This window comes from Prosopis cineraria, unplaced genomic scaffold, assembly GCF_029017545.1.
Source record: "Prosopis cineraria cultivar Desert tree isolate PC_DT_omini unplaced genomic scaffold, ASM2901754v1 PC2, whole genome shotgun sequence".
NCBI classification, from domain to species: Eukaryota; Viridiplantae; Streptophyta; class Magnoliopsida; order Fabales; family Fabaceae; genus Prosopis; species Prosopis cineraria.
This window is the reverse complement of record NW_026555333.1, coordinates 43,324,055-43,335,426: the sequence shown is the minus strand read 5'-3', so window position 1 is coordinate 43,335,426 and position 11,372 is coordinate 43,324,055. Positions and strand designations below refer to the sequence as shown.

At 27.3% G+C, this 11,372-nt stretch overlaps 1 protein-coding gene across 1 annotated transcript; it reads left to right on the top strand.

The window, feature by feature from the left end:
- The first annotated feature begins 8,495 nt into the window (after positions 1–8,495).
- LOC129302090 (uncharacterized) lies at positions 8,496–9,459 on the top strand. The gene has a single exon (XM_054940772.1). It carries the CDS (start codon positions 8,646–8,648, stop codon positions 9,324–9,326), a length of 681 nt encoding a protein of 226 aa, XP_054796747.1. The 5' UTR covers positions 8,496–8,645; the 3' UTR covers positions 9,327–9,459.
- Positions 9,460–11,372: the final 1,913 nt, after the last annotated feature.

The following is an 11,372-nucleotide window of genomic DNA, read 5'->3' as shown; positions in this document are numbered from 1 at the left end:
AAAAAAATGGCTCGGATGACTTTATTTTTTTTGGTGAAGTTGAAAAACTTTTATAAGAAAAATGAACAACTAATATTGGTGGAGTTTACAATTCTCATTAATAATATAGTACTATTATCAATTTGTAACTCTCATTGTAGTTACATCAACTATTCATTTTTCATGTATTAATTATTCATTTTTTTACATAAGTTGTTCATGCACCTAACTTTACTAAAAACAATAAAATTATCTAAGTCAGCTCTTTAATTTCATTTAAATTTTTTAAATGTACAATGAAATTTCAAAGTTTTGGGAGGGTTGATTGAAATTATATTGGGTCAAGGGGTTGACTAAAACTTTTCCTCAAAAGAATGCAGTCACTTTGGTCTCATTATAAAGATTAACTAATTTCTCAATTAAAAAAATGTTTAACTTTTCAATTTTGTCCTCTACTAAAATTTACTATCATTATAAGTGAGGTTGATATGGTTGGTAAATATTTGATTTAGCTCATAAAGTTTTGGATTCAAATCTCGTTATCAATGTAAAAACCTTATTAATGTGCATTCTATAAGTACCTCTATAAGTTTTCTAAGTCTAAAGATATACCTTAATCTTCATGAGTCTGTGAAACCCAACTCATTTAAACTTTTGGGTTTAAAAAAAAATTAACTATCATTATGACATAGTCTTCTAATTTTATTTAAAAGTCACTTTTAGCATATTTCATTGTAACAAAAAAAAAATAAACCTTATTAATTCTATTATAAAATTTTATAAGTTTCCATCTTTGCCCCCAGTGAAAACAAAAATAATTATTTTTAATATTTTTTCAGAACATTTAATAAAGACATAAAAGTAAAAATGAATATAGTAAATAATAAAATTTTCTATAAATAAAATTAAAATTAACCTTTTTTTCTCTCTATGAGTACTTGATGCTCCCTTTGTTTCTATTTATAAGAAAAACTATCACTTTTTATTTATTTTTTTATATAAGTAAAATTACATATTTTAATAAGCATTTATTACACATTTTTAAAATCACCCCTCATAATTTACATTTATGAAAAATAATTAATGCATGTTTATATTAATATAGAGTATTTTAATTTAATTTTTTTTATTTTTAGATATGATTATTATAACCAATTCACTTTCTTAAATTATATTGTATGATATAATGTTTTTTCATATATGTAAAAACCGAGGGAGCATTTGAAATTGGGGTCGGAGCAAGTAGAAGGGGAGGTTGGTGAGTGTATACTTTTTGTCCTCATTACGATAAAGAATATTAGTCTGCAGGAGAAACTTATATACGTACATTTCTCGTAAAAATAAAAAATAAAAACGTTTAGGTCCAAATTCTTTAACTAGCATGGCCATCACGGTTGGGCAAAAACCGCCAACGAACTCTCCAAAAGTGGACTTTTTAAAAATGTTACTGATTATTGACTAATTTTTTTATATCTGAATGTTATTAAATGAATTGGTTTGGTAGTCCATTGGATTGGATTTTTCTGGAGGGCTAATAAATTGCCACACGTGGTCTTTCAAGTCTCAGTCAACCAATTCAAACATTCAATATTGCTAGAACCTTTTTATTATAATAACAATAATAATAATAAATTATGAATAGCCCTGCAGAGCGAATTTATTTATAAATAAATATCATAAAATTAAAAAATTAGTTAAAATTGAAGTATAATTTGTGATTGGAACACAAAAACAATGTTATCACTATTAATTTAGCTTTTATTTATAACTGTAACTATAATGTACGAGTAAAAATTTATAATTCATAAATCAAATTTTTTGTAAAACTGTTATCTCTAAAAAAAATTAGTCGCTTTCAAATAATTACCAATAAACAATTAATATATATATATAGCGATTGAGTAAAATTATAATTTTGGCCTGTGAAGCCATGATCTGAAAATTCATCAAAAAACCTATTCTAAAAAGTAAATTTCATTACAATAATTGATTTGTATTAAATTAATTCTTATTAAATAAACTTTTTGACAAATTTATTTTTATTTTTTTTTAAAATAGACTGACGTTTAGTCAACCGAAATAAAAAAGGTGCTACATTTGAATTGTGAGTACCTCCCTTTCTAAACAATTCTTTCAAGAAAATTGAAACTCCTTCGTAATGCACATGGAATTAAATATTATGATTATAAAGTATAAAAAAATAACTTGCTTGAGAAAAAGAAATTATAATACGGACGTGCTTTACCCCAAAACATTTCTATATACAACGCCACCAATGCATGGCCTCTTAATTATGTATAAATATGAATAATTAAAAAAAAATTAGGACACATTGCAATCACCAGAAATTATAGAATCTAATTTCTGGTTTCTCGCTGGTGTGATGGGTGTGTTTACATATTCCTCCGATCACCCGTACATAGGTTCTTTTCTCTAAGCTTTGTTTAGTTCATAAAAAAAAAATAAGTCTAGATTAATAATATCTAAAGCATTTAATTTTTTATATTTTACATTAATATAGTCTATATTTTTTATGTATTTTCGTGAATATTACAGTTTGTATTTTTAATAAGTCAACTTCTATTTAACTGCACTTCTTTTAAAAATACTGTTTTAAAAATATATGACATTATATAATTTTTATAATATTTTTTTTTGAGAGAATTACATCCAAGAATTTGACAAGAAACTTATTTACAAACAATAATCAATATGAAATGAATTGTTGTTAAAATAAAAATATGAACTTATTTTTTCTCAAACGGGATTTGTTAAAATGGAAACAAACTTATGCTTTTCCCCCCTCAAATGGGACTTATTAAAATGGGAACAAACTTACTTAGTTTTTTTACCAGGTTCTTGAATTTGATTCTTCCTATACTTTTTCTTAAAAAAATGCATTGGAATTTTAATTTTCATAATTAATGCACTTATATAAGATATTTAACGAAAATATGATTGAAAAGGCGTAAAATTTTTCAAGAGATTAAGATTTCACCTCTCTTTTTTTAAAACTGTGAAATAGTTACAATATTCTATAACAAAAAAATCTTAGATGGGCCTAGTGCATCATGCCATCCATGATTGATCCAATAAAATTGCACCAATTCAATCAGATAAAATTTTATGTGCCATTATTTTTAATGACTTTATTTTTATAATAGAATACTCATTTAATTTCTTCCATTTTCTCTCTCTATCAATATTAATGTCAAAATCAATTTATAATCTAACTATCATGTTTTTAGTAGATGGATTGATGATTCTCTATTTTTTCATGTATTTTGAGGAGTTTTATTGATTAATTAGAGAGTCATCTAGTTATTTTTAGTTAATTGTTTTGTATTTAGAGTTCATTTTGATGTTAGTTAGCTTGTTCTGTAAATATTATATTTTGATTTATTTTAAAGTAAAAGCTTGGAAGAAGTGGAGGAGGAAAAATATGATAATGAAAAAATTGGAATTTAATGGTTACCCACCATAGTAGCTGTTATAGTAGGTCAATATTATAAGTCAAATTTTAAACTAAAAATAGAGCCTACTATAGCGGGTGCTATAGCATTAGAATGCATAGTTTCAACTTTTTTGTCTAATAAAAGAGGAAAACAAGAGTTTTTTAAAAGAGGCTTCATTTTTTACGTTCTTTAAAGGTTCAAAGGTGATTTTTGGAGAGTTTGGGATGATTTTGAAGCTTGGGAGTAAGATTATTTATCACCATCTACATTTTCATTGATTTTTCTTTCACTTTTCTCTTTCTTTTCCTATGTTTGATTTTGGCCCATTATTCTGTTGTTTTAGGATTGTATTTAACTATATGTGACTTAACTATGATATTATAGAGTTCTATGAACTTATTTGCTCTAATTTATCTTGATTTACCAATTAATTTGTGATTAATAAATGTTTTATGTTGTAATTCTCGTTTAGCTTTGTGTTGCTTGATGATTGTCCACCATTAAGTGATTATTTGGAGGAATAGAATGAACTTTGGAAGAAAATTTCTATTTAGACCATTGGAATTGAATACTTAGAATTAACTACAGTTAATTTTTTTCTAACATAGGAATATACCTAAAGGACCTAAGTGGCCAGAAATGATTTAAACTTAATGCTCTTAATCTAATTTTGGCAATAAATTGTTGGCTTAGAATTAGGAGGATTTTGGTAATAGAAAGATGTTCAATATTAATTCTAATATCCCAACCCTTAAAACTAAAATTAAAATTAATTTAATCGGTAAGTTGAGTGTAATGGAAAAAATGAAATATTAAAATTTTAAGGTGCTTTTCTAATTGTCCTCTTGACTATAGAATGCTTTGAAACCTTAATTAGTCACTCATTTTACATTTTTATTTTTAAATTGAATCATTCACCACTATAATTTGCTTGCTTAACTTGAATTAAATTAAAAATTTAATTCCTATTTACCAATTTATTTAATTTTTTATGGGATCAATCTTGATTTGTCATTAATTACATTTACAACCCATGTACTTACAGTGTCCATTCAATTTTCATTTGCATCATAGACCATGGATGTTGACATGGTGCACCTAGCTCATATAACAATTTCTCAAAAGGTAGTATTATAGACTAGATCAATAATACACACTTGATATCCCTACAACCTTTGGAAATGCCAAAATTCAATGCAAGGTTATTAATATAATTTGCACTTATTTGGTTCCGGGGTTTGACCATTGATTGTTCGTATACATGTCATGCCCAACATTAGAAGTGTAAGAAAAGGGAACAAAAGAAGGTTTTAATTAAGTTTGAAGATATATTAAAAACAAGGTCAATGATTAAAAGCTTTTATGATTACGTCAAAGTAGCAAATGTATGTTACACGCTACACACACACACACAAAATTTATTATACACACAATTTATCTGTGGATGAGTTGTGTTTAGTGTGTATATATAAATATAGAGGTGCCGGTCCCCGTGTATTGCATTGATCCGAAATATATATTTGATTTTCACATTTTATGAAGGGTGAAGATGAGAATGTTGATATGAATATGTGGGCATGCACCAAAAAAATAAAATTTGAAGTGAGCATATATATAAAAAAATTGGGTGGAGAGATTGTAGAAATTGTTTGAGATGGTTTGATTTGTGTAAAGAATATAGGTCATGAGAGTCACTGGTGAGAAAAATAAAATAGATAACTTTGAATTCTATAAAAAGGGATAGAGGAAGACAAAAAAAACAATCATATGAAAGTTGTTGAATAGAACTTCTTGGTTTGCAATATTTCTCAAAATTCGATTAATGATATAATACAATAGTATCATTTAATTCATGTAGCATATTTCACATAATAGGATAAGGTGTATTGTTAATGTGTTGTCCTTGTAATTTATTGTTTAAAATTTTTATGAAAAGTATAAATTATTGTGGTGGGTTATAATCTTGAGAAATGATTTTTTTTCCTTAATGATTTTCAAATTTTACAATATATATCTCCAAGTAGCATTTGTGAATGTATATTTGATTACTTTTAAAACTAGAGTATCTTAACAAAACAATTAGAAATATGATTACTTTTGGTAAAAGTATACAATTGATCCTCCATTTTATATAAAATTTTTCTTTAATTCATTACAAAAAATATGACTCTTGGCTGCGACTTTTAACAGCGACAAATTAAAGTTGTCACCAAAAGTGAACTTTTTTTGTCATGGCTAAAATTCACCATCAAAACTATATTTTTGGCGATGACATCTAAAGTGGACTTTTGATAGTAACTTTAATTGCGACATTTATCATCATCAAAAGTATTTTTATAAAAAATAATTTAAAAATAAAAAATAATTAATATAATTTGCATGTCATCAACAAAAGTAATTTTATAAAAAATAATTTAAAAATTAAAATAATTAATATAATTCACTTTTGGTGGCGACATTTGTCACCACCAAAAGTATTTTTAAAAAAATAATTTATATAATCCACTTTCGATGGTGACATTTGTCGTTGTCAAAATTATTTTTATAAATAATAATTTATATAATTTACTTTTCACGGTGACATTTGTAAAATTATAATTTACATTTTAAAAAAATTTATGAATTTTTTAAAAATTTGAAATTGAATAAAATCATTCAAAATACATTTATGAAATTAAATTTATTATTTTTATGTATAGAATTAGAAATAAATGATATATAGGATTGTGAAACAAAAAAAAGGTCAAGTTATACTAAGTTTAATTATTAAATTATTTCTAATTTTATATTATTCATAATTTTTTTTAGACATATATAGCTCATATTTTTTTAAAAATTATGTTATTACTTTCAATTATAATTTGGTTAAGTTATACATAAATTATTACTTACATACAAATATATAAATGGTATTGAAATGTTAAAGTGGTACAAATGTTGCGAGATACAAATGATATTATAGACTACTTGGTATCTTACACAATTGATGCTTAGCTTGATATACATATAGTGTCTACATCTTCTACTGAGCTCTAATGGCTTTTAAACAAGGATTCTATATAATTCCTCCTACTTTATTTAGATTTTCATTGTTATAAAAAAGAAGTTGCTAACATTTTTATAACTACTTATTACTAAAAATAATATAAATAACTATTTAAATTCACCTTGTTATGAGCTTGAGGATGATTAGATGTTAACTCGATTGATCACATATGAGATTTTTGTAATGATCATATATTATAAAAGTTATTAGTATTCATTTTTAAAATTATTCAAAATGACTATTAACAAAATTTATGTGGTTAAAATTAATTTTTTATTAAAATAATTTTTAAAATATTAAAAAATTATAGATAAAATATATTTTTAATAAAAGAGGGAGAAACATTTAGCTATTTTGAGAGAAGATAAAAAGTTAATCATTTAGTTTATCAATTTTTGAGAAAAATATGGAGAAGAAAAAAGTAAAAGATATTTAACGTAAAATAATATAATACATATTTATAAATAAATTATATACTTAATAATTTTCATTTAAAAAAATAAAATTTAAAAATTGGTTACAATGTATATAAGAATATTATTTAATATTTAAAAATTTTTTATTTAAGTTATTTTCCTAACAAAAATAATATTTACTAGTAAAAAAATAATATTTTATTAAAATTATAATTTAAATATTCATATAAATCATTTTGTCATATTAATAATTGAAAATAAAATACAATATATGTATATCTTTTTAAAAATATATTACTTGATATATGTGTATATAATTATATAACATATATTTAATTTTGCATATGATAAATGTAAGTACATTTCAGTTCAATTAGCAAATAAGGGAGCTTTAAGACTTGAAGGTTGAAGAGGTCAAGGGTTCAAACTTGACTTTGTCAAATTTTGAAACAAATATGTGATGTGACGTGACGTGTGGTGGTGATGTGGTGTATGAGGTGGCTTGAAGAGGCACATATGTGGTAGGTGACATGATTGCATGGCGGTGGTGTGGTGTATGAGGTGGCTTAAGGAGGTGCAAATGTGGCATGTGACATAGCATGAGGTGGTGGGGTGATGTGGCATCATTTGTCAAACACGTGGCCTGTAATGTGGTACAAGATAGCAAGTAACATGGCATCATGTAATGCACATGTGACAAAGTGATGTGGTATAAAATAAATTATTATTTCTTTAAAAAAATTGGCAACGACAATTGTTTTTTTAGTGGCAACATTTTTTGCCACCAAAAATACTTTTAATGACAATGCCGCTACTAGAAGTATATTTTTGGTGGTGACAAATATTGTCATCGGCAAAAATTATTAAAGATGATTGTTATAGCGATGAACTTTTAGCATTGAAAAATCACTGTTAAAAACTTTTAGCGGTGACTTTTTATCTCCACCAAAAGTCTAATTTTTCGTAGTGATTTGAATCCATAACTACTTTTTAAAATATCTTTTTGATCCTCTACCTTAATATCATTAGTCTCAAATGATAATATTTTATGCCAATCATTATTATTTTTAAAAATTAAAATTAATATTATCTCAACATTTAATTTGATAATGTTTATGAAATATTTAAAATTAATGTCAAAAATTTTTATTAATGAAATTATAAATGTGTTAAAGTTAGATAATTAAAAAATACTTTATAAAATTAAGAGACTAAAATAAAAATTATGTAAGGTCAAATGATTAAATATGCAATTTTTTCTAATATTATTTTGGATTGTTAATCTTTCAAAATACTAGATGAATGAAAGACTATGAAATATTCAAGTTATTGTCTAGCTTTTAGCCAGTCAAATAAAATTGTAAAACAGAACTTATACATCCAAGCCCCATGTCACGAGGGAGAGAGAGTAGTATGTTCAAACCGCCATGGCTGACCAAAACCACCGACCCGATCCAATGAAACCTTAAAGCCGAAAGCAACCTTGACTTTATCATCAGAGTCAATCCTTCCCCTTTTTTCCCACCGTCCACGTTCCGATCATATATAACGATCCTCCCTCTTCTTTCTCTCGTCACTGCAATTCATTCCATCATCATCATCCCCTCTAACGTTTCTGTTACAATGGAGCTCCAGATTTTGCCTCTTCAAGCTCACTGAGAAGCGAAGATCCATCTGAAAATTCTCTCAACAAAACGCTCTTTGATTCTACTACTTGCTTCAAGCAATACGTACTCCCTAGTTTCCGATATGGGAAATGCAGTAGCGACGCCGTGTTTTGCGCAGCAAAATCCGACTTCTTCGTCCTCGTCTTCAATAAAGCTGGTCTTCTGCGAAGGCACGACAAGGTTCCTGAGAGGAAAACAGGTCGCCGGCGCGATCATGTTCGAGTTCCCGGACAAGATGGTATGCCACGCCGACTCCTTCTTCATGGGCTTCCCGGTGCCGGCATTAGCCCTAGACGACGAGCTCATGCCAGGCCAAACCTACTTCGTTCTTCCCATAGATCGCTTCACCGGCAAGGTCCTTTCGCCGTCGTTCCTTGCTGCCCTAAGTTCATCGTCATCATGCCCCAACAAAACCAGTACGTCGTCGTCGTCGTCACCATGTCCGATCAAGTTTGGAGAGAGCCCTAGTCCTTTTGAGTACATAAAGGGCTCCAATGGGAGGGTTCTCATAAAGGTGAAGCCTGAGTTCATTACGAGGCTTATTAATGCAAATAATGACAAAGAAACAGATCGTCATGGTGATAGTAACTATAGCTTTCTATGTAGTACTCCCGAGTTGAAGAAGCACTATGATCAGCTTGTGAGGTCTAAGGATCGGGTTTGGTCACCAAAGCTTGAGACCATTTCGGAGTACAAGGTTAGGTTTTCGCCGTGCAGGTTCTTGGGCTTAGAATGGAAAGAAAAAGAGAAAAATGTGTATTAATTCATGTTCAGAACTCAGAAGAGAGATTTATAGATGACGATTTTGTTTTGTCGTCTCATAAAGTGTTAATTAATTTCAAATTTTCTCTCCTTGTTCATATTTAAGTTTTGGAATAAAATCAATCAGTGATATATTTGATGGCGATTTGTTAGATGACTGGCCAATTCATTTTCTTAGTTTAATTGTCCAGTAAGGAGCTTAAGAGATGTGAGATTAACAATGAAATTGACAGTGATCTATGCATGGATTTCCATATTGAAAATGTCAAAATTCTATAAATCTAACAACAAATTACCCAAACTTTACTTATCTTCATTCCTGATAGATCGTAATCGTGTCTATATTACACACACACACACAAGGATAAAGTCAGTGATGAACACTTTGGAATTATTTGACATATTTTGATAAAGTTTATTTTTCTTTAATTTATTCAGTGATGAACACTATGAAAACTTGTAGTTGCCCTTCTCTTATGGAGTTGATTTTCCTCTTTTGCAAAAGAGAGTAGAGGGGGATCACTGCAGATCTATACTGTTAAATTGGATTTAATGATTTAAATTTGATAATTTTTAAAAGTATAGATTTAATTTAAACGGTTTAAATTTATAATGGAAAGGTAATTCACGAAAAAAATAGTGGAGAGAAACCTACCCTTTCCTTTTTAGTTTTTATACTCTACATACCAAATCATGTTATTCCAAGTCTACTTGTAAAGTACATTTTCAATCACCTAACTTTAACACCATTAGTTTTATTAACAAAAAAATGCCAACATTGAGCTATTAAATGTTGACAAAATATACATTCTCAAATAAGTTTAATTTTTTATAACAATAATGATTGATACAAAAAATTATTTGAGACTAATAGTGTTAGGGGTTACATGATTGAAGAGATATTTTTTATAAAATTAACAATTCAAATAAAAACCTTATATAATGTTGTAAGACAAAAGTTTCACTCTTGTTTTCTTTTTCACACTGATACCCTCTTCTTATTCCAAAAGGAAATAGAAAATCTTGAGGTAGCATTTAGATTGGTGAATTTAGATTTGAGTTTTAAATTTAAAATCTCATATTTATATTAAATCTCACGTTTAAAATTCTTTGTGTGTGTAGAATAAAAAATTGTAAACCCAAAGAAAATGAAAAAGGGAGATGGGAAATGAATGGGAAGAGCATGAGAGAGGTTGAGTGGCTAAAATTTTAAATAATTAGGATGTATGAGGGATTTTAAATTATAAAGGAATTATAATAAATTGTAAATTCAAATGTAAATGAAACCTAAATTCATAATTTTTTATGAATTCAAATGGTAGATTTGATACAAATCCAAATCTAAATTCCTTACATCCAAAAGCAACATGAGTTTAATTTGAGACTTTTTTGAAAGTGTATTAAATCTTTTTCTTAATCCAACAATGACCGGTAATTTTACTAGAAAATACTTCCTCGAAGTCCTAATTATAAGATAATTTTAAAATCCTATTTAGGCCTAAAGATAGAACAAAGATTTAGTAGTTATTTTTTCTCAATATTATACTTCCTTAATTGCACCAAATTGTAACTTCCTTAGTTAATTTAGTAGTTTATTTAGGTTTTCAACTTTAGTAAAGGGCAAAATTGGAAGTCAAACAGTTACAAGTTAAATTTACCCTGTAATTAGGGCATGATGGATTAAGCTTTAAAAAACTAATTAAAAATAGTTGGTGCAAATAGAATTGACTTGACGTCTCTTAAATAAAATATCAAGTTTGAGTTATAAATAAAATAAAATTACGTACGCACAGAGACCTGTCTTTTCTTGCTCAAGGCTCAGTCTCAGCATGCTGAGCCTTGAACAAATATTAGATGACTCTCAGAAGAAATAGGTATATAATAAATTTTTGTCATACCAGCTAATAGTAACAGCAAAGATTTGATGTCGCGGCTATTGTACATATTAGTACTTCCTTAAACAAAATATAAAATCAATAATTTCAACAAAAGGTGTCAGCCGAAAAAAGCAAACGAAGGAAAGGTGGACTTTTCATATCCTGTTAGG